Source organism: Panthera tigris, chromosome A3, assembly GCF_018350195.1.
Source record: "Panthera tigris isolate Pti1 chromosome A3, P.tigris_Pti1_mat1.1, whole genome shotgun sequence".
Classification (NCBI taxonomy): Eukaryota; Metazoa; Chordata; class Mammalia; order Carnivora; family Felidae; genus Panthera; species Panthera tigris.
The window spans coordinates 13,849,715-13,876,927 of NC_056662.1; the positions used below are offsets into that span (position 1 = coordinate 13,849,715).

General features: G+C 49.5%; 1 protein-coding gene across 17 annotated transcripts in view; it reads left to right on the plus strand.

The window, feature by feature from the left end:
• ZMYND8 (zinc finger MYND-type containing 8) overlaps positions 1 to 27,213 on the plus strand; it is a 135,328-nt gene that overhangs the window by 101,391 nt on the left and 6,724 nt on the right. For 11 of the 17 annotated variants that reach the window (XM_042980237.1, XM_042980229.1, XM_042980238.1 and 8 more), the window contains 8 exons: positions 2,450 to 2,959; positions 8,034 to 8,402; positions 10,912 to 11,102; positions 16,240 to 16,320; positions 19,568 to 19,646; positions 21,947 to 22,186; positions 24,100 to 24,245; positions 25,288 to 25,354. In XM_042980237.1, coding sequence (XP_042836171.1) covers positions 2,450 to 2,959; positions 8,034 to 8,402; positions 10,912 to 11,102; positions 16,240 to 16,320; positions 19,568 to 19,646; positions 21,947 to 22,186; positions 24,100 to 24,245; positions 25,288 to 25,354 — 1,683 coding nt within the window. The remainder of the gene's footprint in view (positions 1 to 2,449; positions 2,960 to 8,033; positions 8,403 to 10,911; positions 11,103 to 16,239; positions 16,321 to 19,567; positions 19,647 to 21,946; positions 22,187 to 24,099; positions 24,246 to 25,287; positions 25,355 to 27,213) is intronic. The other 6 variants (XM_042980240.1, XM_042980241.1, XM_042980244.1 and 3 more) reach the window with 3 other exon arrangements.

A 27,213-nucleotide genomic window follows, 5' to 3' on the forward strand; every position in this document is an offset into this window, starting at 1 on the left:
GCCTCTCGGGTCGGCTCGTCACTTGTTCACAAGGGTTCTTTGAAATCCACCCAGTTTATTCTCTGGTTGTGGTAGCCTGCAGCCTCGAGGTGCAGGTCTTCCTGAGTTTGCCCCCACGCTCGCCGTCTGCACACGTCAGTGGCTCACCGTCAAGTCCAGTTCGACCCACAAACAACCGACACAAACCCTTCTGCCGCAGACCGGGCCCTCCCCACCTGGCACACGCATCCTGCTTCTGTACCTGTTGCCTGCCTTCCTCTTCCCCGTGCTGCCTGCCTTCACACCGCCTACCTGAATTCTTTCCCTAAGGCTGAGCTCAGGCATCCCCTCCTCCAGGAAGTCTCCTCTGACTGCCCTTCCTCCCTATCTGCCCCCTCCTGTGGCACTTTATTGCTGGGGAACATCAGTGGTCACTTTGTGTGGGGGTGTCCCTCTCCATCGGAAGCTAGACTGGAAGCTCCTTGAGGGCAGGGAGGTTGTCTCATAAGCATTGACGTTCTCCAAGGTACTTGGTCTTGTGTACATAGTAGGTGCTCCGGAATGTTTGTGGACTAAGTAAACAAAAAGCAGGAGGGTGTTTGTGAAGAAGCAGGGGATGGCTGGCCTCAGGAGAGAGAGCTAGGGTGAGGTTGAGAGTGTCTGTGGGTGCTCTGGACCTTAGAATGACCAAGCTGTGGTTAGGAGTCATCCAGAAGGGCCAGAGGAGGAATGGTTGTAATTTTGCAGGCCATTTAAGTATCTGCCTTGGGTCCTTCCATGCAGCTGGGCTGACTCCTTAATTTATTATTAACGTTAATAAGAATTTTAATATTTCTGTTTACCGACTGTTTCCTGCATACCTCGCACTGTAGCACGCACGGTGCATAGATTGCCCTGACAGGTCGATAGCATTTTCAATCCCATTTTGCAGATGGAGAAACTGAGGCTCAGAGTGGTAGGTCCCTAGTTCAGGGTCACCCGGTGAATAAAGGCGCAAGAGCAGGGTTGAATTCGTGTCTTTTGGGCTCCGGTATGCAAGCTTTCCTTAATCACATTTGTGGTCACACTGGTCCTCGTATATGACCGTATCTGACCTCGTATCTGGCTGTGGTAGCATAAGCCTTAGGACCCAGAAGTTAAGACCAGATCTGAGATTTTGGCTTTTGGCTTCTCCTGTTTTTGATGGAGCCCTGACGGAGGCTGGTCTACTTCTGAGATGAGTCTGCTGGTATCTGGTGCCCTGGGCTGCTCGTGGCTTTTGTCTGTTTGCAAGTTTCCTTTCTGTGTCTGGGTCTCAATGGTGACCCCACTCACGGTGACCGTTGCCCCAGAACGAAGGCGGTACAGATTTGAGTTTTCCTCTTTTCAAAAATTTTAAGATACGGTATCATTAACCTGTGGCCGGACGACGCTCCTTACTGGGAGCAAGACACGTCAGTGGGTTGAATGGAACGTGCTTTCGCCCACTTTTGTTTGTGTCTGTGAAACACCCGCTGGTCTGTCATTTTGCATTTTGATAGAGACGTGGAAGCGTGTGACTTTGGTCTTGACTCCGCCGTCCGTGAAGGACCAGGATAGACAAGGCGGCAGTGACTCAGCGTCAGCACCGGGCGTTGGAGGGAGGGTGGGGCAGCCCGGTCACCTGGAGATGGCCCTCACCTGCCGGAAGGGGCCAGTGGCTTCGTGGCTCCAGCCGGCTGCTGCCTTGCAGGCCTGTGACCCAGAGCGGCCAGATCTTGCGTTTTCTTCCACACAAGCCTGCTGCCTTGATTTCTGTGTGAAGGTTCCTGGTTTGTGAGTCGGGCAACACGTTCTAAGTGAGAAACAAACAAACGACAAAATAGCCGCTGGGCCAAACCGTGGCCCCCTGAGTAAAACGTGTGCCGGCCAGATGCAGATGCGGCTTGTAGGCTGTGAGCTGGCGACCTCTGCCTCAAGGCTTTGGTTTACTTCTTTGAGCTCTGGACTCAAAGCGACGAGGACTTGAACGCTTTGGGAACTGGTGGCGACAGTGCTGGTGGTCCGTCAGGAGTGCCCAGGGTTCCGGCCTTGCCTCTGTCTTGGTTTTCTTTGGGCCTTAGGGTAAGTGGTTTCTCTGGGCCTCTGTTTTCTAATCTGTAAAGTGGATCCATTTTAACAGCTCATCTCCTTTGTCCCCCACCCCCCCCTCCCCCCCCAGTCTCCACGGCCCAGTTAGTTATCGGTGTCGCAAGGACGCAGCTCCGGATAAATGTAAAATTTATGTTGTCTGGTCCCTTGTCATCTTCGAGTGTCAGTAACCGAAACCCTCTGCAAACCCCAGTTGGCATTTGTTAGATGCCGTTCGCTGCTAACCCCACCAGGCCAGGGGGATGCAATTGGAAATGTTTCATTTTATTCCAGCATTTGGCGTGGAAAATGTTTGCGTTTGGGGTCCTGCTCTTTTCTTTTTGTGACTACGCCACATGCTGGGTTTTCTCTTTGAATTTAGGCATAAATGAAATCTCAGAAGATGTTTACACGGCTGTGGAGCACAGCGATTCGGAAGATTCAGAGAAGTCCGATAGCAGTGATAGTGAGTATATCAGTGATGATGAACAGAAGTCCAAGAATGAGCCAGAAGGCGCAGAAGACAAAGAGGGTAGTCGGGTGGACAAAGAGCCATCGGCTGTCAAAAAAAAACCCAAACTGGCAAACCCAGTGGAGACTAAGGAGGAGCTGAAAAGCACATCACCGGCCAGCGAGAAAGCAGATCCCGGCTCGGTCAAGGAAAAGGCCAGCCCCCAGCCTGAGAAGGACTTCTCCGAAAAAGCAAAAGCCTCCCCTCACCCTGCAAAGGATAAACTGAAGGGGAAAGATGAGACGGATTCCCCAACAGTACATTTGGGCCTGGACTCCGATTCAGAAAGTGAACTTGTCATAGATTTAGGAGAAGACCATACTGGGCGGGAGGGTCGAAAAAATAAGAAGGAACCCAAAGAAACATCTCCCAAGCAGGATGGTAAGTGAACCCCCACCAGTTTCGGTTTCTTGATTTGGCTTAGAGTACCCCCTTGTGTTGGTATTTCCAGAAGTTACGTGGCTCTCCGACATCACAGAGGGGGGCACCAGAGCAGACCTTTGATTGGCTCGAGGTCACCTAGCTAAGTCACTAATCAGGTCCAGGACTGACTCCAGGCCTGCCCGCCTTTCGCCCAATGTGGTTGATTTTGAGCTCAGAAAAATAAAAAACGGTAGGTGTTTCTAGCAGTCGGGTCATTTTTTTGCCCAAGCTCCACTTTCCCAATATGCTCACTTACTTGTTTCCCTAAAATGTTTGTCAACATATAGACATTTGACAAGGTTGGAATTGTTAGAAGTGTTTATTTTTCATTTTTTTGTTAAAAATTTTTTTTAATGTTTATTTTTGAGAGAGAGAGAGAGAGAGAAAGAGAGAGAGAGAGAGAGCATGAGTTGGGGAGGGGCAGAGAGAGAGACACACACACACAGAGTCCGAAACAGGTTCCAGCGTCTGAGCTGTCAGCACAGAGCCTGACGCAGGGCTTGGACTCATGAACCGTGAGATCATGACCTGAGCCAAAGTATGACCAACTGAGCCACCCAGGCGCCCCTGTTAGAAGTGTTTAATTCAGAGATCTTGATGAGTTCAGCTCCTGTTCTTCCCTTCACGCTGCCCAGGTACCTCATGGTGCATTTTCTTACTGGAATCTGAGACCATCTGGGGAGATGGTACCTGAATACCGAGTGCTTCTTGGGACCCTAGACAGGGAGAAGGCACTGGATGGTGGGCACCTGAATCGAGGTGCCACCATATATGTGTTTATCCGACCTGAGTCCAGGGTCTTTGAGCCCTGGCATTGTTGGCATCTTGTGCCATGTAATTCTTTGTCCTGTGTGTTGGAGAATGTTTGGCAGCCTCCCGGGCCTCTGCCCGCTGGGTGCCAATAGCCTCTGCCTACTGGTGGCAGTCAAAGATGTCTTGATATTGCCATTTGCCCCCTGGGCGGCACAAATCTCTGGCTGAGAACCATCACCTGGTCTCAGGGGTGCTCCCCATTGCCGCTGTCACAGACCGAACCCGCAGTGGCCACCCTCCCCTGGCGCAGCCCAGGCAAGTTGACAAGCCCTCCAGGAAGAGTGTGTGAATGATGTGAAGGGTGTCCTTCCCGTGGACAAGGCAGTTAGCATGTTTTTTTTAAGCTGGTTTGGCAAGTGGGTGTAAGGGGATTCCAACGTGCCCAAGAAGGGGAAAGAAGAATTAATTTAGGGCCCAGGAAAAACATTGCCTACGGACACACTGGAAATCGTAGCCATAAAACCTGGACTTTGTGAGCACCTGAAGGGCTAGTCAGGTTTAATTTCTGACCTGGGCCAACTTTTGACAGGAGCTAACTTCCCAACCAAACTCTTGAGTCAGAGATGATTCTACACCCCCTGAGCATTTCGGAGGCTGGCTGCATAAAGCATGTCGGGAGTGGGCCTTGAGAATCTTTCTTCTGTGCCACGGAGCCTCAGTTGTTGGGGAGAGAGAATTTCTGCAGTTCACTGATGAACCGTGTCTGAATGGTGCGGTGGAGGGAGAAAGAGAAGTGATTGAAAGGGGCAGGGAGGCTAGAACAGCACACCGTCCTGAGTCCCCGTGGATTTGGGGGTGGCCTCCAAAAAATCCGACTTTGTTGTGGATTGGGGTTTGAGGCAGATGTGGCAGAAAACAGTAGGAGAGTAGCATCTTTTCCATATTCCATGTGGTTTGGGGGGAATATTTGGGTACAAAGATGGCAGTGCTCCTATGAGCGATAGGTATACTGTTCCTTAATGTCCGGAACCTGTCTTTTGATTGATTGGTTTTATGCCTCTTCCTCTTCCAGAAAGGATCTGTAACAGATTGACAAGAATATTTAACCATGAAACAAAACGAAGATACAGAAGTCTGTAAAAGAGGAAGGTAGAATAGTAAGAGGTCCGGGAAGGTTTATGCACATAACCATGTACTGTTTCGGCCTTCAGTGTTAGCGAAGTTGAGCTTTCATTTTGGCTGTGAGCTTCCTAGCGGTCAAAGCAAAAAGGGAAATAGAGCAGTCAAGGCAAAAAGGGAAATACAGCCCCTTAAAAGATCTCATATTCCCCTCCCCCCCCCCCAAAAAAAAACAAACATCCCAGTCGATTAAGCGAAATACAGCTGTTCTTGCACTGATGTCTGAGGGAAATACCTTCAAGAGGCCCCAAGTATATAGTGGTTGTAATTAAGCTGAAGATGATTCTGAAACTTAATTCAGTTCGTGCATTATCCTGGGGGTTGGTACAAAGACCTACCAGTCTTTTTTTTTTAAATTTTTTTAATGTTTTATTTTATTTCTGAGACAGAGAGGGACAGAGCATGAGCAGGGGAGGGGCAGAGAGAGAGGGAGACACAGAATCCGAAGCAGGCTCCGGGCTCTGAGCTGCCAGCCCAGAGCCCGACGCGGGTCTCGAACCCACGGAGTGTGAGATCATGACCTGAACCGAAGTCGGACGCTTAACCGACTGAGCCTCCCAGGCACCCCAAGACCTACCAGTCTTAAAATCTAGAGCCCCTCGATGGTAGTTTGGGTCTTGAAGGATCAACTTTGTACCAGACTCTGCAGTAGAGCATGCTTTCAACGATGTGTTTAGCCGAAGGGTATTTTGGAGTGAGCCGTGGTGACCTCCAGCTCCCCTTCAGCTGGGAATGAAGCTCACGTATAGAATCTGGAGACGTAGCCAGCAAAACAGCTTTGTGGCTGGTGATGTCAGGATAGAGGCAAAGAGAGAGCTTACTTCGAGACCTTGCTATGGTTCCCGTAAAACATCAGTAATTTCCATTCTTCTCTTTAAAAGCCTGCCTTTTAGGGACTAGACAGCGACCAAAGTCTAGAAGAAGTAGCTTAATAAGTAGGGACAGCTTCTGGAGTATTGGCCCTTAAGAGACTCACCCTTTTTTGGGCTATAGGTCATTTGATTATACGCTTCAAATTTCTAGGACAAATGGAATTTCTTATGGCCTCTCCCCCCGCCCCAAACCATTAGAATCTGTTAGGAATCAAAATAGTTGAGTGTCTGAGTGCTTCGAGCCCAGCATCTTTTCAGATTGCACACTCCAGTGTTTCATTTGGAACAGAGGGGCCGCCAAGCCACCTGTGAGGCCAGCTGTTTGCTTCCGAAAAGTGGTAGAAAGAAAAGGACCTTTTTGTGGTTGCCCTGTGTCTGAGGAAAGGGGGACTAGGCTAGCTTGACAACAACAACGGTATTGCTTTTCTGGTCACCCGGAAGCAAAGGGAGGCATGTGGGTGAGAAACCCCACCAGGGTACTGCCCCGGTGCAGGGCTCATAGAGAAACTGGGTTCAAAGCCACCTCTCCGCCTGGAGAGTGCAGGGACTGTGTCCAGTATCTGCCACATCATGTCATCCCAGGGAAGGGTCATCCCAGAGCTCCCCCTCTGGCTCTTCCTGTGAACTTGGCTAGGCTCTCGTCTCCGGAGGAGCAGGAGGACGGAGGGCCAGCCAGACGTGATGACCCCCACCTCCAGGTCCGGAAAGTCAGCTTGGTTTTTGTTTTTGTTTTTGTTTTTTCTCTCCCTCTCCTTTAGGAGATGGGCTTCCTAAAACCCAGTGTACTGAAAAGCCTCCCTAGAACAGTCAAGGTCATGTCTTTCCCAGGTTCTAGAAATCTAAAAAGACAGACAGGTTCCTGAAGAGGCGTTCATGTCGAGGCACATTGTCTAAGATCGGGGTGGTGACTTATTGCCTGTGTTCTGTGTGTGATCCCCAGGCATCCTCTCTGGGGGGCAAACCCACCTCCCTGGTGGCTGGCGTCTCTGTAGTGACAACCCTTTTACAAATGAGCACCACGTGGCCCCTCCTTCTACGCTGCTCAGTGCTTCCGGCTCTAACCTGCCTTCCTGCCACTCCTCACTGCCTGCCCTCACTGACCCAAGTGCTGCCTGTTCCCAAACACGCCTTGGCTGATGCTGTCACCTTCCCAGTTCTCACTTCCGCCTGTTGGACCTCCTGCCCCTCCCTGCAGGCCTCCCCTCCCCCACCCCCACCCCAAGACAGACTCCACGAAGCAGCTTTTTCCAAACTTCTCATTCACATTCACTGTTTTGGCCCTTCCCAAGTCCTGCTTGTGTATAATCATTGACTTTATATTTTTATTTAAAGCCACTTACTCTTAATACAAAAATGAAACTCCTCTTAGATGTAGATTTGACCAGCACACACGTAAGGCATCTACTCACCCTGACGAGCACTGAGCACTGTGTACAGTTGTTGAATCGCTATATTGTGCACCTGCAGCCAACCTAACGCTGTGTATGTTACCTGTACTGGCATCACGATTAAAAAAACAAAACAAAACACTTAATAAAACAACAGCAACAACAAAGAAGGCAAGTCTCCTAACTTCACGATAAATACCATTGTGTTGGGAAGGTTCTGGCTTCGGGTTGGAGTTACCTTTAGTGTTAGGTGTCGAGGCCATTAGCAGCTTACTGGGACTTAGTCCTGGAGGGAGTCGGAGGTTAAGGGATACTTTTCTCTCTGGGTGACTTCGTGTTGTTCAGTGCTCTGACCTACGGGAAGCCATCCGATCCTTTGGGGTGCATGCTTTAGAGGTTCCCTAGCCAAAGGGATTCTCTTCATCTCCAGATTGACTTTGGTTGGTTCTCTCACAAAGTGCTCACCCGGTTCTGTCTGTAAAACGAGCCTCGTGCGGTGACTCTGCTCATCCACTGGTCGTTGGGCAACTTGAGGGCAGGAGCTGTGTCTCGTTCCCATTTCCCCCAGAGGCCCAGATGAGAGTCTCAGAGGTGGGCATGTGCTCACGAGAAGGGGCCGACCCTCTGAGACAGACGTGCAGAAGTGGCCTAAGCGGGTACGGTGAGATGGGCACCTCCCGTCGGCGTGTCCCCGCCACGCTGAATTTGTCGGGCATTCCTGGCTGGCCTCGGTTTGTCTTACCCAGAGCCTGCTGGCCTAGAGGCCCTGCACGTGAGCCTGAGTCCAATCCACCGTTCTTTTGTTTGTGTGTTGTTTGTGTTTTCACGCATTGGCTTTAGTCGTAGGTAAAGCTCCACCATCCACTACGGCGGGCGGCCAGTCCCCACCCGAAACTCCGCTCCTCACCCGCTCCTCCTCCCAAACTCCCACGGCTGGTGTCACGGCCACCACCAGCACCACGTCCACCGTCACGGCCCCGGCCGCCGCCGCCACGGGAAGCCCGGTGAAAAAGCAGAGGCCGCTTTTACCGAAGGAGACTGCCCCGGCCGTGCAGCGGGTCGTGTGGAACTCGTCAAGTAAGTTTCAAACGTCTTCCCAAAAGTGGCACATGCAGAAGATACAGCGCCAACAGGAGAGCCAACAGGAGAGCCAGCAGCAGCCACAGTGCTCCCAGGGGACGAGATATCAGACCAGACAGGCTGTGAAAGGTACCACGCACGCCCCCTTCTGTTCTCGTGGCGCCCGCTCCCTGTTCGCCACATCGACAGGAGAGAGAGAATGGTTTTGTTTTTTCCGTTCCTTTTTGTTTCCCGGCCGTTGCATCTTGAAGGCCTCACGCGTTCCATTTGGCATCATTTTTAAAAATTGTCTCGCAGCTCGTTTTTTTCACTCCTATTTATTTATTTTTCGTTTCTGAACGATACGTGCGTATAGGCTTCTTAGAAAAGGGTAAAATATTTACCCCCAGATCTGTTGTCTTGATTGAACTTCCATTTCATCCTCCACCCTTTCTCAGCGGCCACTGTTCACTGTAAAACCCTTTTTTATGCATGTACGCATATATATTTACATATATATGAATCTTCATAAAAAATAGGACTTTTTTTTTCTTTTTTTTAAAACATAAAAATGGTACCATACTTGCTTTTTTTTTACCCCCCTCTTTTTCTTTTTCTTTTTCTTTTTCTTTTTCTTTTTCTTTTTCTTTTTTTTTTTTAACCCATCAGCATGTTTTGGAGGTTCATCCGTGTTAGTGCACAGAGCTCTTCGTTATTCTTTTGGACTGCTGCATAGTATTCCACAGTTGATGTAAATCAAGTATTCCCCTACGGATGGGCATCTAGATTGCTCCCAGTTTTTTTTTTCTGTTGTGAGCAGTGCTGCAATGAATATCTTTGCGTAAGTTTTCTCGTGCACATCCGTCAGCCTCTTGGCGTTACCTTGGGAAGAGTGCTTTCAGTGTGAGACCCTGGTAGCAGAGAACTAGGGATTAGCCCCGTGGAGAAGAGCCGGCATCAGTCAAGAAGCAGTTGCCGAAGTTGGGTAATCAAAGCTGCCCGACACCCCCTCCCCCCGCCGCCTCGGCCAAGCCATGCAGGAGGCTCCATCTGGTGCCGTGCAGAGGAGTACCAGGTCGCCTCGTTTTTTGAGCACTGATGCAGATCATGTTTCCTAGGGAAGCCCGCATCTAGATCCTTGGAGATCGGGGTCTTTGGTTGAAACCCTCACGTACTGAGCGCAGCCTCGCGAGTAGAGCTGTGAAGAGTAGCAGCAGGGTGTGGGTTGAAAGGTGGCCAGGTCTTGAAGAGCCCCAAAGAATCCCTTCGAAGACGGGGCGGGCAGGGGTGGTTGGAGGTAAGAGTAACAGATTGGACAGGTCCAGTGGGAATGCAGCTAGATTGCTCTTGCTGTTTATTTTTTATTTTATTTTTTTAACATTTAATTCATTTTTGAGAGAGAGAGAGAGAGCGAGAGAGCCCGAGTGGGGGAGGGGCAGAGAGCGAGGGAGACAGAATCCGAAGGAGGCTCCTGGCTCCCAGCTGTCAGCACAGAGCCCGACGCGGGGCTCGAACCCACGGACCGCGAGATCGTGATCTGAGCCGAAGTTGGACGCTTAACCAGTTGAGCCACCCAGGCGCCTCTGCTCCTGCTATTTTATTTTATTTTATTTTATTTATTTATTTTTTTTATTTTTTTAACGTTTATTTATTTTTGAGACAGAGAGAGATAGAGCATGAACAGGGGAGGGGCAGAGAGAGAGGGAGACACAGAATTGGAAGCAGGCTCCAGGCTCTGAGCCATCAGCCCAGAGCCCGACGCGGGGCTCGAACTCACAGACCGTGAGATCGTGACCTGAGCTGAGGTCGGACGCTTAACCGACTGAGCCACCCAGGCGCCCCTGCTCTTGATATTTTAAAGAGCTAGTGGGGCAGAACTAAATCTAGGATATTCGAGGTCGGGATGACTAGTTCCAGTGTTTTCTGTCTTCGCACCCCGTCAGCATTACGAGCTTCCCCAGGGGAATTTAGGTGCTGGAGTTGAGAGGCCCATTGATGGTATGGTTCTCAATTTCCAGGTTGTCTTGTGTCAAAGGTGAACAAAGCTGGATACTAGTTAAAGTGGTAAGGATGGGTTTTAATCAGTATGTACTGTTACGATAGGGAGAAAAAGTCCAGCCTGAACTGAAGTCAACCCTACTTTGTACAGAGGTGACCAGGCATTTTAAAGGCAGAACGGACGGGGGTAGGGAAGGGGCCGAGTGACGACCTCCAATAGAGTCAGGGAAGTGGAATTTTACAAAAAATGGGAAATGGGGGTTGGTCCATGTGAAACCCACGTGGGGCTGCTAACTGCTGCTTCCAAAGTTAGGCTCCTACCCTCCCTGGGAGATGGGCCACAGGGGGTTTGCTGTAACAAACAGTAAATTTATATGGCAGCCTTGAACTTTCTCAGGCAGGCACTTTAATGGGGCCTGGGGTCATCCTAGGGATGCGGCCTTGAGCTGTTAGAAAAGTTGTTTGTGTTTGCCTGAGGCTTGGTCCCAGAAATGGCTTAGAGGGTCCTAGTTAGAGTCTGGTCAAAGGGAGGATGTTTGTCATTTGAAAGTACAAAAGCTCAAGGGGCACACACCGGGGACTTCACTCCCTCTGTGCAGCTTCGTGCTGGGTCGGGCCCTTCCCGTGGCGGTGGGGTGACCAGGACCCTTTCCTTTCCTAGCTGTGCAGCAGAAGGAGATCACACAGAGCCCATCCACCTCCACCATCACCCTGGTGACCAGCACCCAGTCGTCGCCTCTGGTCACCAGCTCGGGGGCCACGAGCACCCTCGCGTCCTCAGTCGGCGCAGACCTGCCCATCGCCACTGCCTCCGCTGATGTCGCTGCGGACATTGCCAAGTACACTAGCAAAGTGAGTGCCCATGGCACCTGGGGGATGGGGGGGCGTGTCAGAGGACCAGCTTCCGGATGGGAGCCTGGAGAATCACGGCCTTGCAGGCTTTACGGGGTGTTTTGGAGGGAAGACCCTGTTTGAAGTGAAGATCTCCAAGCCCGGATTCTTCCACTTGGCTCTAAAGTTGGCTCTGAGCAGAGAAATCTAGAATGGGCTGCATCTTGTTCTGAGCGCTTCGATTCTAAAGTTAGTACAGAGCAGGAGAATGACACAGCGGCAGAATCACCCTGAGGAACTCACGCCACTCGTGAAGGCGGTTTGCTTAAGCGCTGGGGCGGGTTCCTGTTCCGTCAGTTGATAACAGACCAAGGAGTTGGTTTATGATTCAAAAGCCATGTGGAAAGAAGTGACACGAGTCTTAGGCAGGAGGTATGGAAGGTATGATACCCACACCAAGATGGACTAGGGAGGGGTGGATTCCCTCCCGACTCACCCACCCCCTGAGTTCACTGCTGGGTGTTCGCTCAGTGCAGACTCTTCCTCTTCATTTGCCAGGTGCTTCTTTGCTCGTTGAATTCAGGCAAATACAACCAGGAGCTGTTCTCAAGGTCACATGAGGTTGCTCTGGAGTGATACGCGGGTCCGTAGCCACAGACCGCTCGATAGCGGAATAACCATGAGGCCAGGATTTTGTCTGTTTTGCTTACCTCCAGGGCCTAGAACGGTGCCTGGCTCACAGTAGGTGTTGCTGCAGGGCCGTTAAATGAATGCATGCTGGTGCCTAACTTCTTTGTGTTGGGCTTACTACCGTGAAGGGCTATTAATAGTAGTTAATGAGGAATAATCTAGGCAGAGTGTTTAGTATATCACTAAGTAGGCAGTAATAATAATTTACTCTTCACTAAGGAGTAAATAATTAGTTAGTTACTAATGAGTACACTATTCAGGTTTATAGAGAGCATGGGTGACCATTACTGAGGATCGCTGTTTCTAGAATTCTTGAAGTGCCATGATAAAGACTTGCTTTTTTTTTTTTTTTAATTTTCTTTTTAATGTTTATTTATTTCTGACACAGAGAGACAGAGCATGAATGGGGGAGGGGCGGAGAGAGAGGGAGACACAGAATCAGAAGCAGGCTCCAGGCTCTGAGCCATCAGCCCAGAGCCCGACGCGGGGCTCGAACTCACAGACCGTGAGATCGTGACCTGAGCTGAAGTCGGCCGCTCAACCGACTGAGCCACCCAGGCGCCGCAAGACTTGCTTTATTATATTGTGTTAAAGGTGGACTCTCCTTTAGTTCTGGATGACCAGTGACATTTATAATTTTCTACCAGTGTGTTTTTGTTGGTCATTTTCTTCCTATTCCTTCCATTGAGATGTGTCCGGTATCATTACCCAACAAATGAGCACAAAACATAGCAACTCAAACCAGTTCCCATTTCTCCTCACAGTTTCTGGGGTCAGGAGTCTGGGCAGGGCTCAACTAGGTCCTCTGCTTTAGGGCCTCTGGCAGATTCCTCTCAAGGTGTTTGCTAGGGTTGAGGTTTCATCCGAAGGCTCGACCAGGAAAGGACCCATTTCCAAGTTGACTTAGGTGGTTGTGAGCAGGATTTACTTCCTCAACGGCCGTTGGGCTGAGGGTCTCAGGTCCAGGCTGGCTCTTGGCCAGAGGCCGTCATCAGTTCGTGCCATGTGGGCCTTCATACTTGGCAGTTTGCTTCCTCAAAGCCAGTGATAGAAAAAAACCTGTTAGCAGGATGGAAGTCAGTCTTCTGTAACCTGATCTCAGAAGTGACAGCCTGTTACCTTTGTCATATTGCATTGGTTAGAAGGTCACTAGGCCAGCTCACAAACACTGGAAGGGAGGGGGTTACACAGGGTCACAAATGCCAGAGCACCTGGATCATTGAGAGCCATCTGTCTTTCACACTAGGCAAGATGGTCCAAGTACTAGATAGTGTTTGCATGGTGTTGCCCTGGCTCAACACCTGCTATAAGTGTTATGCTTATATGGTATTTACTTAGCTTTCATAATAAATTGATGAGGTAGATACTGGTATCATCGTTGTTTTATAGATGAGAAAACTGAGGCTCAGTGGGGTTACACAGTCTGAATGGTTGAGCTGGGATTTGAATAGTAGCAGCCAGGATCTTAAAGAGTGGCTTTGAGCCAGTTTGTGAATACCTGGGAAGCCTACTGACCACAGATGTCCAGTGTCCATGAACTGATTGTTCTTGCACGTGCCTTTTTCAACAACCCTATCTGACCCTCCCCCCAACCCCCCTGTCTACGGAGAGAATCAGTACCAGTCTTGGGGATAACTTGGTCTCTTATTTAAATTTTTTTTTTTTTAAACATTTATTTATTTTTGAGACAGACAGAGCATGAACGGGGGAGGGTCAGAGAGAGAGGGAGACACAGAATCTGAAACCGGCTCCAGGCTCTGAGCGGTCAGCACAGAGCCCGACACGGGGCTCGAACCCATGAACTGTGAGATCATGACCTGAGCCGAAGTCGGACGCTTAACCGACTGAACCACCCAGGCGCCCCAACTTTGGCTCTAATTTAGTATGTTTGTCCTCCTTTTGAATTAAATGCATAAATTGTTAGAGAGTCCCTGAGTGTCAGAAGAGGAAGGATTCAAGGGGTGATGATCTATTGCCATTCTTAAGATTTTAGTCTTCCCTGTCCACCTACTGGTAGATATTGATTTAATATTTTTATTTAAATTTAATATAGTTTTCTTTAAATTGACCGAAAGAGTGAAACTAAAATTGGGTCTACGATTCTCGGATAACCATTCCTTGTCAAGGCTTGAAGCCTTGTCAAGGCTTGAAGCCCAAGTTTGTTTTCCTTTGGTTAAAAGGAGAGAGTGTCACGAAAGTGTTTGGTGCATAGTGGCACCATACCGAGACTTTTTCCTCATGTGGTATGCAGGTTTACGGAGGAATGGAAAAGGAGTGATCTTTTTCATTCCTGATTTCAAAAGGTGTCTGGTGTGCCTAAACGGTCTCTTGTTCTGCGAAGTTTAGCCTTACCAGCACCTTCCATTGATTGGGTCCAACTTGCCTAATTGACAGATGAGGAAACTGAGGCCTGCCGAGTGGACCTGGTGAGTGGTTTGCACTGAGCTGGTTTTCTGAGCTCCTGCAGCTGTCTTTATTTCTTGGGCTTCCCCTTTGCTCTTACCACAAAATCGAGGAATGAACTTTGTGATAGACATTTTCTTCGCAGTTAAGAAAATGAGCACGGTGACATATTTTTGGAGCTGATGAACTTTCCTGCCTCCGAGGTGACCCAGAGTTGAACACCCAGATCTGTGTGTGTTGGCAGAAGGATGCTCTTTTATTAATGCTGAGTCCTTTGCTATATTTGGAAGAAAGAGTGAAAATCCGTCCACAGATCCATGATTTCTTTCAAATGGAATGTAACCATTGCATTAGGAATGTATTGAATTTCATCCACTTTCTAAAGTTTTCTTGTAAAGCAATTTAGCCTTAAGATTTTAAATTGACATGGTTGGTGCAGCGGGGCGGGGAGGCCCATACAGGACGACTGGGGAGCGCGAAGTGTTTTTCCTGGCCGTGTCCATGTGTGGCCCCCAAAACAAGTGAGGAGTAGAAATCCCAACGGTGATTGTATTCGTTTTCCTCCCATTTTGGGGTGAATTGGGGGTTATTATTTTGGGGTTTGGCAGTTTATTAATTACAGCACATGTGGATTTTTTTTTTTTCCCTGTAAAAATAAGATGAACAGGTATTTCTTTCTGAATACCTGCCTTGTGGCAGATACTGAACCATTGTCTCCACATGGGTTTTTCACCTAATCTTTGTGCACACCCTACACGGGCCCACTGTCTTTACCCTTGTTTTCTACATGGGGGAACTGAGGCTCAGAGAGTGGGTGATGGTGGGAAGAGATCTCGGGCATCAGATACGAGGGTGGTTTTTGTCATGCCTTCTTGTTGGATTGGAGCAAATTGCAAAACACAGTGGAGACTTTGCTGCAGCCAGGCCAGGCCCCGAGGCCTACTTTGGTCTCCTGTCCTCTCCTCTTTGTCCTGTGACTGGGGGAGGGGCGGGGAATCAGCCAGCAAGTGGTAGGCAGGAGAAAAATCATCCTGCAGACACATTCAGTCAGCAGGGAACTAGGTGCCTGCCTCGTGGACCTGAGCTGGTGTCACAAACTTGCTGATGCCTTCAGGGCTCAGAGAGTTAAAGAAAAGGAAGATGGCACACTGGACAGGCAATGGGAGGGAGCCCTGACCAAAGTCCTTCAAATACCGAACCAGCTATCGCCACACAGTGGGCTGGGTTAATTCGTCCATAAAAACGAAGGACTGACCCAGTCTGTGACCCAAACAGATCTCGAAACCTCTGCACTAAGTGGAAGAAGGTGGTCATCAAAGACCATGTGTTGTGTGACTCCATAGATAGAAAATATCTAGATGAAGCACATCCATCCGTGTAGAAAGCAGATCAGTGGTTGTCGGGGGTGGGGGGGCGATGGGGACCTTTGGGGGGTGAAAGCTAAGGGGTATCCGAGTTCTCTTTGGGGTAATGGACTGTGGGGATGGATGTACAACTGTGAATCTATTAAAGGCCATGGATTTGTGCACTGTAAATGGGTCCATTGGTAGATGAATGAGATCTCAATAAGACTTTTTTTTTTTTTTTTAAAGGGGAAGGAATTGAGAAACAACAGTCACAAAAGGAAACAATTCCTCCCTTGAACCCATAGTGCTGGCCAAAGCAAACAGGCCTGGGGCCCAAATTCAGCCTCTCCAGATTAGCCTCTGGCTACAGAAACTAGCTTTGTGTATTCCTACCCTGGATTATACCTGAGTTTCTCGACCTTGGCACCAGTGACATTTTGGGTTGGATAATTCTTTGTTATGGGGGCTGTTCTGTCTACATAGCGTATATAGCTCATCCTTGGCCTGCACCCACCAGATGCCAATAGTCTGCTTCCCACCCCCCACCCCCCCCCACCCCCCATCAGTCATGACAACCACAAGTACCAAATGTCCTGTGAGGGACAGAACTGCCCCCTGTTGAGAACAACTGCTTTGTATTGGGTAGGTTTTAGATGTATGTCATCTAGAAAAGCCTCAGGGAAGCGATCACCTGAATTGTTTCTGTTTTTATCTTTCAGATGATGGATGCAATAAAAGGAACGATGACAGAAATCTACAACGATCTTTCTAAAAACACTACTGGGAGCACAATAGCCGAGGTCAGAGATGACACATTCCTTATTTGCTAAGAATGTTATACGGGCTGCTGTAAAATGGTGCCAGGAAGCAGCTTCTCTGGAAGTCCCTCCAGGGCGCTCTGCTGATTGTGTTTGTTGGGAAGGGCGTTTCTTTACTTAGTCACAAGGCTGGCTCTGTGGTGGGGATACACGCAGCTTTGTGTGATCCGTTCACTTCTAGTCAAACGGCCAATACTGGAGCCTGAGTTAACCCCCTAGTGAAACCTGAGATTAATCAGTTCCTTTGGCCCCATGTATAATTGTCTCCTGCCTCTCTGTAAGTTTGGACATTTTTATACAAGGGATCCTTGTTGTCTTAGGATTTGCGTGCTGAAAGCCTCCACAATTGTGTGGTTGCCTAGGGAATAAAGCGGTTAAAACATGAAAATGTCCACTTAGGAAGTGACCATTTGTAAAAATAGATCTCTTTGAACTGACTTCTTAGGCTAGGCTAATTCATTGTAAGCCAGGTGCGGAAGGGTCACCAGGTGAAATGACAAGTGAAAGAACTTCTTGAGGTCATCGAAAGTGATGTTGGAGACAGGGAAATGCCATGCAAGCCACTGACCTGTGAGGGCCGGCACTCAGAAGAAGAGAAAATCTCCCCCACGAAGGTGTCCTAATAGGCTTTCAGCAGAGAACAATGTGCATATAAAGCTTTGAGAAAGGTCCCGAAGGAATCAGTGAGTTCCCGGGATATTTTGCTCATGTGCCCATCTCTATGATGAGACCAAGGATTGGTATGTGGTTGAAAACACAGATCCGTAATGTCTCACTTGAAACCTTGGGGTCCAGAGATGTGCCAGAATTTTTCAGAATTTGAAAAGGTAATATGCAGCTATCCGCCCCAAACAGTACAACATTTCTGCTGTGAAATATGCTTGTTCACACAAATTAGGGTTTCTCCACCTCGGCACTTCTGACATTTGTGCCAGATGATTCTCTGTTACGGGGTCTGTCTTGTCCATCGTAGGGTGCTTGGCAGGTCCCTGGCTTCTACCCTATTGGCAGTAGCACCCCTCCATTGTGACAGCCTCAGAAGTCTGCAGATCTTGCAGTGTCGTGGAGGGAGCGGGGAGGACAAAGTCACCGTGGTGGAGAGCCACTGTGGTTATCAAACACTGTAAATAGGGCCCGTGTTCAGGCGGAGTTTATTTTTCCCCTCCAAATGAATTTAACTCCTCCCTCCAAAATTACCCTTTGGTTTCCAGAGATGTTAGGCTTTGGAGTTTCAGGTGAATAACTGTAGATTCCATCTACAATGTTAGGTAAGAGGGGCGCCTGGGTGGCTCCGTCGGTTAAGCGTCCAACTTCGGCTCAGGTCACGATCTCGCGGTCCGTGAGTTCGAGCCCCGCGTCGGGCTCTGTGCTGACAGCTCAGAGCCTGGAGCCTGTTTCCGATTCTGTGTCTCCCTCTCTCTCTGCCCCTCCCCTGTTCATGCTCTGTCTCTCTCTGTCTCAAAAATAAATAAACGTTAAAAAAAATTTAAAAAAAATGTTAGGTAAGAGATCAAACACTGCTAACTTTATTTGCTTTAGTTTCACTTTTTTAAGACCAAATTTTTTTTTTAATTTTTTAAAATTTACATCCAAATTAGTTAGCACATAGTGCAACAATGATTTCAGTAGATTCCTTGGTGCCCCTGACCCATTCAGCCCATCCCCCCTCCCACAACCCCTCCCGTAACCCTCAGTTTGTTCTCCATATTTATGAGTCTCTTCTGTTTTGTCACCCCTCCCTGTTTTTATATTATTTTTGTTTTCCTTCCCTTACGCTCATCTGTTTTGTCTCTTAAAGTCCTCATATGAGTGAAGTCATATGATACTTGTCTCTCTCTTACTAATTTCGCTTGGCATAATACCCTCCAGTTCTATCCGCGTAGTTGCAAATGGCAAGATTTCATTCTTTTTGGTTGCCGAGTAATACTCCAGTGTGTGTGTGTGTATACACACCGCATCTTCTTTATCCATTCGCCCATCGATGGACATTTGGACTCTCTCCATCCTTTGGCTATTGTTGATAGTGCTGCTATAAACATGGGGGTGCATGTGTCCCTTCAAAACAGCACACCTGTATCCCTTGGATAAATGCCTAGTAGTACAATTGCTGGGTTGTAGGGTAGTTCTATTTTTAGTTTTTTGAGGAACCTCCATACTGTTTTCCAGAGTCGCTGCACCAGCTTGCATTCCCAAGGACCAAAGTTCTAATCAAGCCTTTCATTTATTTGTTATTATTTTTTTTATTTATTATGAAAATCTGTTCCTTGTTTTTACTTTATTCATTCATTCATTTTTAAAGTAAACTCTGTGCTCAACATGGGACTTGAACTTACAACCCCAAGATCAGAAGTTGGATGCTCTAGCAACTAAGCCGGCAAGGCACTGTCCTCCCGCCTTGTTTTTACTTTAAGTGGCTTTTTCTGGAGCCGGGATTTCTTGGAAAAGACAGACAACTTCTATAGTTGACCCTTGAAAAGCGGGTTTGAACTGTGCTTGTCCATTTTATGTGGAGTTTTTATATAGTATAGTACCGTAAAATGCATTTTCTCTACCTTGTGATTTTCTTCTTTTTTTTTTTTATTTTATTTAAAAAAAAAAATTTTTTTTTAACGTTTATTTATTTTTGAGACAGAGAGAGACAGAGCATGAACGGGGGAGGGGCAGAGAGAGAGGGAGACACAGAATCAGAAGCAGGCTCCAGGCTCTGAGCCATCAGCCCAGAGCCCGATGCGGGGCTCCAACTCATGGACCGCGAGATCGTGACCTGAGCTGAAGTCGGACGCTTAACCGACTGAGCCACCCAGGCGCCCCTACCTTGTGATTTTCTTAACATTTTCTTTTCTCGAACTTACCAATGGTAAGAATACATTATCTAATATACACAACATCTGTGTTCAGCTGTTTATGTTTTTGGGGAAGGCTTCCTGGTCAACAGTAGGCTGTTAAGTTTTTGGAGAGTCCAAGGTTACGTGTAGACTTTTTGACGGCGTGGCCTGTGGATGCCCCGGCTCCCGCTCCCACGTTGTTCAAGGGTCAGCTGCATTTCGTTTTCGGAGGCAGAGTTCCTCTTGAATTTGGGATAACCCACTGGTGCCCACCTCTCTGGCCTGCAGCGTCCAGCTGCTTATGCCTCACTTGACTGCGTGGCGTTGACTCTTCAGCCGGTGAGCCCTGTCGGTGAACGCCATCCAGACACGCCTTCTAAGAGTCTCACTCTCCCTCATTCCAGATTCGCAGGCTGAGGATCGAGATCGAGAAGCTGCAGTGGCTGCACCAACAGGAGCTCTCGGAAATGAAGCACAACTTGGGTAAGTCCTGGTGAGCTGGCCTGCGCCGAGGGCGCTTTTGGGTGTGAACTTCCCCGCAGCTCTGGAGGCGGGTGCTGGCGTGAATGGAGTCAAAAGTAGGCTTGGGGATGTGATGTCCCGCTGCCGGGGAGACCACGGAACCCTGGAGAGTCTAACCCGTGGACACGAGGTGTAAGAGCAGGTGTTGGGGGGGTGGGTTCCTTCTTCTTTTCTTTTCAAAATAACCAACATCAGTAGCGGGAGTAGCAGCAGCAACAGCCGTAGCTGTTCCTGTTTACTGAGCTCTGACTCAGCAACCGTTTTAAGTACTTTGCCACGGATCCAAATTCTCACGGAAACCCTTCTGGTGAAGAGCTCTGTTATCCCCGTTTTTAGGTAAAAGCAAGTGGGGCACAGACATGTTGAGGAAGTTGCTCAGAGTTACACAGCTGCGATTCGGGCGTGGGCACTCTGGGTCCAGACCTTCCCTCCGAAGCACGGAATATTGGGCATTTTCACAGATTCTCAAACACTTGGTGTGTGGCCCGCACTGCGGAGAAAGCTACTTTGCTGGTTGGTGCAGACTGAGTGCTGTTTCCGGCCTATCGTTGTGTGTCCCTGTTGTGAAAGGCTTTCCCCCCAAAGGTAGAGCACTTCCCTTGAGACCCTCATGTAGTGTCAGCCTCAGAGCCAGAATGCTGGAGGCCGCCGTGTCTCCCTCGTCACGGGGGCAAGCCCAGGTGTGCCCCCTGTCACAGGTGACACACGTTGAAATCGTGCATCGCAAACTTACCTTACGAGGCCGCCCTTGGGAGGAGGGAGCCCTCTGCTTCTCTGCTTGTTGCCACGCAGGAAGTTTACTTGGGTGTTGTGGCTGCTTGTTACTTTTATGCAGAATCTCTCCATTAAAAAAAATTTTTTTTTTTTTACATTTATTTATTTTTGAGAGACAGAGAGAGACAGAGCACAAGGGGGGAGGGGCAGAGAGAGAGGGAGACCCAGAATCCGAAGCAGGCTCCGGGCTCTGAGCTGTCAGCACAGAGCCCGACTTTTGGGGCTCAAACTCACAAACCGCGAGATCATGACCTGAGCCGAAGTCGGACGCTCAACCCACTGAGCCGCCCAGACGCCCCAGAATCTCTCCATTTTTAAATAATTAGCTGCATGTTTGGAAAAAAAAAAAAAAAAAGTACCTGCGGGCTGGCCAGAACGTGCCCATGGTCTGCAGGCTTCTAGTTAAAGGGACAGAAAGCTGGCGTCTAACACAAGTGCAAGGGGGTAATTTTCTTTTCCTGGTGTTTTTTTTAGACGAGTGCATGTGTGCTTGTTGTTTTGTTTTTGTTTGTAATTTTCAGTAAGAGAATCTTAACGAATTTTAGCGGGATCATTTACTTTTCTTTTGGTGTGCAGGCCACCCCCGCCCCAGGGTGAATGGCATGGGAACTTTCCTATCTGAAGTGAAATTAGAGAAGCCCCAGCGGACTGAGCACTTTGGTAGTTGATCGGTCAGAGCGAGTCATAACACCCTGTCTGGTAGATTTACTCCATGGCCACTGAGCTCACCGAATAGAAAGTGTGTCTGAGCTCTAGTGCCAGCTGTGCCCTTATTGGCTGTATGCCTCAGTTTCCTCATCTATGAAAGGGTTTTTTTTTTTTTTTTTAAAGCTTATTTATTTATTTTGGAGAGAGTGGGGGGGGGCAGGGGTGAGGAATCCCAAGCAGGGATCCCCACATGGGGCTCCAACTCAGGAACCATGAGATCATGACCTGAGTCGCAAGCAAGAGCCCGACACTTGGCGACTGAGCCGCCTGGGCGCCCCCGAAAGGAACGGTCTGGTTAGAGCTGGTCTCCCAGGATTAGTATGAAGGTGAAGTGAGTTGATCCAGGGTGTAACACGAGGTGCCTTATAGTATTTGGTTGCTAGAAAAGTCCATGCTGGTGACAAAACTCAGAGTGGGCTTCGTGGAAATTGGGTCACGGGTTTATTTGACGACTTCCCCCAGGATCCCCGTGGGGCTCCGGCTCCCTGCGTGCTAGGCACCTGGCGTTCTCTCTCACCGCGCAGCTCTGTCTGATCACGTGACGAACTCTCGTTTTGCAGATGCAGATAACTGGGGCTCGGCGAGGCTAGGTTACTCGCCTGTTGGGGGGGGGGCGGGTGTTGCACAGCTGAGCCCCCTCCGAGCCAGGACCCGCACCCGTGTCTGTTGGAATCCCCGTCCTGGACTCCCTTTCCGATCTGGTGTGAAAGTCTCCAAGCCCCGGGCGGGGGGTGGGGGGACTAGTGATGCAGCCCATGTCCTCTCCCCTCGCCCGTCAGAGCTGACCATGGCGGAGATGCGGCAGAGCCTGGAGCAGGAGCGGGACCGGCTCATCGCCGAGGTGAAGAAGCAGCTGGAGCTGGAGAAGCAGCAGGCGGTGGACGAGACCAAGAAGAAGCAGTGGTGCGCCAACTGCAAGAAGGAGGCCATCTTCTACTGCTGTTGGAACACCAGCTACTGCGACTACCCCTGCCAGCAGGCCCACTGGCCCGAGCACATGAAGTCCTGTACGCAGTCAGGTACGGCCACGCGCGGCCTGCCCGGGCCCTGGCCGGTCTCGCCGGACGACCGTGACCGTCACGCACGAGCGGGCAGCGTGCGCGCGCCCGGCGGACGCTTGAGGCACGGCTGTTGTGAACGTGGGGCCTCCTTCTGTTACTTGCCCGGACTGTCGTTTCATGTGGCAGTGGTTCTCGGTGCGGTGATTTCGGTCCCCACCCCGAGACGCCGGCAGGGACCACAGACGTGTGTGGTCATCCTGACCGAGGGGCGGGCCGCCGGCCCCCGGAGGGCAGAGGCCAGGGATGCTGCCGCCGAACCCCGCGCGGTGCGCCAGACGGGCCCCCCTCCCGCCCCCGGGCCGAAGAATGATCTGGCCCTAAATGTCAGTCGTACTGATACTGAGAAATCCTGCTCTTTAATTATTTTTTTTAAGTGGGTTTATTTTGAGAGAGAGAATATGTTTGCGTGCACGAGCGGTGGAGGGGCAGGGAGAGAGACTCCCAAGCAGGTTTCATGCTGTCAACACAGAGCCCGACTCCCGGCTCGTCCCACGCCCGGCGAGATCATGACCTGAGCCGAAATCAAGAGTTTTTTACAGTTAGCTTGTATTTCTGACAAATAGTATTAGCTTTATTAGTTTATTACTTTCCATTTTGAAGAATTTAATTTAAAATTACATAAATAGGGGCACCTGGGTGGCTCAGGCGGTTAAGTGTCCGATTTCAGCTCGGGTCATGATCTCACTGTTCGCGAGATGGAGCCCCGCATCAGGTTCTGTGCTGACAGCTCGGAGCCTGGAGCCTGCTTCAGATTCTGTGTCTCCCTCTCTCTGCCGCTCCCCTGCTCACTCTCTGTCTCACTCTCTCTCAAAAATAAATAAAACGTTAAAAAAAAAAATACATGAATAATACGACAAGGCAGTGTGTTTTTCACACTGGCAAAAATTGGAAGGTGATAGGTGACCACGATTGAGAAGCACTCCAGCGGCCTGGAGTTGGCAAATGCTTTCTGTGAAGGTCCAGAGAATAAATATTTTACGATTTGTTGAAGCTGCTCTACTGTACTGATTTAGGGAGAGGACAATCATAGACAAGGTGTAAGTGGTGGGCGAGGCTTTGTTCCAGTAAAACTTTATTCACAAAAACAAGTAGCACTGGGTTGCCAGCTCTCGCTCTAGAGAGGTCTTGTGTATTTCGTTATTTTAAAAAGGCAGTATTGAACTATACGTTGTTGGGTCCTTTGTCCTTTAGGGAGATGTCTGCCTAATGGCTACTTTAAGTCTCTTCTAGCGGTAGAGTTAAATTCTCCTACGTTCTGTAATGTGTCTGATGACCCATTGTTGTTGTTATGACAAGATGGCCAAAATGTCCTTCAGTTTTCCTTTCTTTGTGGCATTATAATGTCCGTCCTTCTGAAATTCCTCTCAAATGCTCTTTTTCAGTTTGTCCAAGCTCCTAGCATCTCCAGAGACTCTGTCTTTGCCATCGTGTCGTTTTTCACATGGGTTTCCCAGCCCTGCCTCGGAAGGAAGGAAGTCTACGGGGATAAAATCGATCTAAAATTAGAAATTGTGAAATGAGTAATTCTAGATCCCAATTCCAGGCTGGTTCTGCTGACGGGCTTCATTTGTTCTCCCGCCATGCTTTTGGGTCTAGGATGACTTAACAAAACTTGAATTAATGAACTACTAAAAATTCACATATTTTCGCACAATGTCTGGAATTTCAGCTTCTGGAAAACTTTGGAGTCCTGGCCACTTTGGGCCTGTTCTTCTGGGTGGGGCTGAGCAGAGGTACCTCTGTTACAGACAGCGGTCGGGTCAGAGTTGTTCCAAGCGATGGCGTGGCCTCGTGCAGTGCGCGGCTTCCTGTGGTTCTGGAAGCCGTGGCCCTCAGCTTATACGTGGCTTTTCTCTTCCATTCCCCTCCAGCTACTGCTCCTCAGCAAGAAGCAGACGCCGAGGTAAACACAGAAACACTAAACAAGTCTTCTGGCACACAGGCGGCCCCTACGGATGCCGCCAGCACCTCGAAAGACAAGGAGCCTTCCACGGAGAAAAGCAAGGACAGCGGCTCGGTGAGTAAGCTGCTCGCCTTTGGCCAGTGACACCAACACTTAGGGCCAGGTGGCGTCTCAGGACCTGTCCCCATGCCTGTCTCCTCTGCAAGTCCCATGTTGTGGGAGGTCTGTCTTCAAGATGGGGCAGTCAGACTGCTGGTGGGGGTGACAGGCTTAGCAGGCCTCCTTTTCACCAGTGGGCATGCGAGCAGGGACAGAGTGACGCGGAGCCCGAGTTGACATTCGTGTGATTCGGCAGCTGCTCTCTGGGGACTCTCAAAGCTTATCACAGTGTTGTCCAGTAGAACCTTCTGTGATGATGGGAGTGTTCTGTGTCTGCTCTGCCCAGTATGGTATCCACTAGCCACATGTGGCTGTTGAGCCCTTGGACCGGAGTTGGTGTGAGCAGAGACTCTCGCACTTTGAAATTTTATTTAATTAATTCAAATACAAGCAGTCACACGGTGATAGTAGCCGCCATATTGGCCAGGAAAGGTCGCACCCCCTACTTCCCAGTGTGTGGCATATGCAACATGGGTCGTCTGCAGAAGGTATTTTCGGTGGCACATTGATCATGTTTTACATGCGTAGTCATCATGTATTTATTTCAGTGTGTCTTAGGAGAAGAATTAAGTTCTTATGCCATCAAAACCCTTTGATTTCATTGACAATATAGCCTGGTAAGAGGTTAATGTGAAACGAAAGCGAGCTGACATAGTTTTGAAGTAATATACCTCCTTTTTGGATGTGGCACAAATCTGGACGGTAGGTAGGTCAGTGAAGGAAGTTGAGGGCACAGTGAATGTTCTAGAAGCTAAGGCTGTAGAGTTGAGTAAGGGCGCACCCCATTGCTGTGTTCCACCCTCTTCATTCTGGGAGACAGAGCACAGGTGTAGGGCCACCCCAGCCGACCTGGCCTCCCCTGCCTGAGCATACCAGGCAGAGGGCACAAAGGTGCCTTGGGGGCAGTGATGAGCACCCCCATGGATCCCTGGGCTTCCCTGGGGGGCTACATTGGCCCCCGTGCCTTGTGTCCATCTCTCTCTTTTTGTATTTTTAGACCCTCGACCTTTCTGGCTCCAGGGAGACGCCCTCCTCCATTCTCTTAGGCTCCAACCAAGGCTCTGGTATGTTGCCCCCTGGTGGGTGAACGGTGCTCTCACATTCCTCACGGGCAGAGGGGAAGCCATTTTCTCAGGGAGATCTTTAAGGGTTTATGGCAGTGGTTTTCCAACCACTGTGGATCCTTAGGGATCTTTGGGGGTGCCCCGGGCAGGTCATTGTGGGGGGGGCGAGGGAGTGGCTGGGCAAGGTAGCTTTCAGGCACCCTCCAAACTGATCAGTATTTACCTCCATTTGTTTTATTTATGGGGGTCCCACATAAAAGAGGGTTCTGTTGCTGACCTGGGGTGGGGTAGAGGTGTGCATGTAGCTCGGGCATTTCTTCCGCCCTCAGGGAAATGACCACAGTAAATTAAACCACCTGGAACTCTGTTCCTGAGGTCCCAGCATCCGCAGTTAGTGGATGAGGGCACTTGAGCCTTTAGGGAAAAGAAACTTCTTAGGTGGATGATGTTTCTGTAGAAACCTTTCTTCTTGGGGAATAACCCAGTAGGCTGTTTTGGGCTGTTTTCTGAGACTGAAATTTTTAGTTTTTCCTCTTACGTGGGGTTTGAGCTACCCTCTGTTCTCGCCCAAAGGGTCATTTTCCTGCATCCTTCCGAGTTTTGGGTGATTCCAGAGGGTTCAAAGAGGGTGCCCCCGTTGAGGACAATTTGCTTACTTGAAGGTCCCTTAGCTCCAGGATCTTTTTCTCCTTTGGATGATTCCCTTAAGCGGAAAGCCGAAAATTTTATTTCCTGTCTCTGTATTAAGTGCGCCAAGGAAGAAGTTGATGTCCTTTGTTTGCATAGGTGGGGACGGTTTCCCCAGGGGGCTGGAGACTGGGATTCAGATGGAGGGCGGGGCTAAGAGGGAGTAGCAGGAGCTGACTTGAGGGAGAATGAGAACTTGGCATTAAATACGATTGAACCGCCTATTGAAAACCTCCCTCTCCCTTGCCTTCAGCCCCCTGACTAAATCTCTGAGAACAGTTCAGTTTAGCGCTAAGGTGCCTTGCACATCTCTTTGATGTTTTCTAGTTTCTCCTTTTCGCAAAGACTTACCTGGACGTTAAGACTACGGTTTGGTTTTCATTATGTTTGTTTGTAGAGCTGCCCTCTACCTGTGGTGAGGGTTATGGATTTTCTGCCCGCGATCTAGGTAGCAATATACAATTCCTTTTTTATTGAAGTTTAAAATGAGTTTAGAGTAAAAACCTGGAATACGCAGGCTGTAGGAGGGTTGTGGACGGGTCAGAATTGCCCAGGTGGTGTGAGCGAGGCCCAGGGTAGGGGGACCATGGCTTCCGACAGGGGGCGCTGTTGAGGTTTTGAGCTGCGAGGTGGGATAAGCATGGAGGGTGGCGGGCAGTATGGAATCTGTCTCATCCAGGGGGACTGCAGACGGGACGCTGGCTGGGAGATCTGCCCTATTGCACTTCTCGGTGAGGAGGTATTCCCTAGCCCAGGGGCAGAAGATGTTGGTGACTTGGTACTGGTTGGGTGGAGGCAGAGAAAATAATCTTGGAGGAGTCCCTCGGTGACAGGATGGGGGGAGGGAACAGGGAGGGGGCGGGATCGGGGAAGGGAGGGAGGGCAACATCCTGAATTCCGCTTTAGGTTCTTGGAGGATGCATGGCGCTAGGCTTTTCGCAGAGGGTTGGAGGCATGTGAGAGTTTGTTGAGTGTCTCTGGGACCAGGTCCTGTGCTAGGGCTGAGGATTTAGGGGTGAACAAGGCAGACAACTCCTGTCTTCTGGAGCTTTTTTTTTTTTTTTTTTTTTTTTAATTTTTTTAACGTTTATTTTTGAGACAGAGAGAGACAGAGCATGAACGAGGGAGGGTCAGAGAGAGAGGGAGACACAGCATCCGAAACAGGCTCCAGG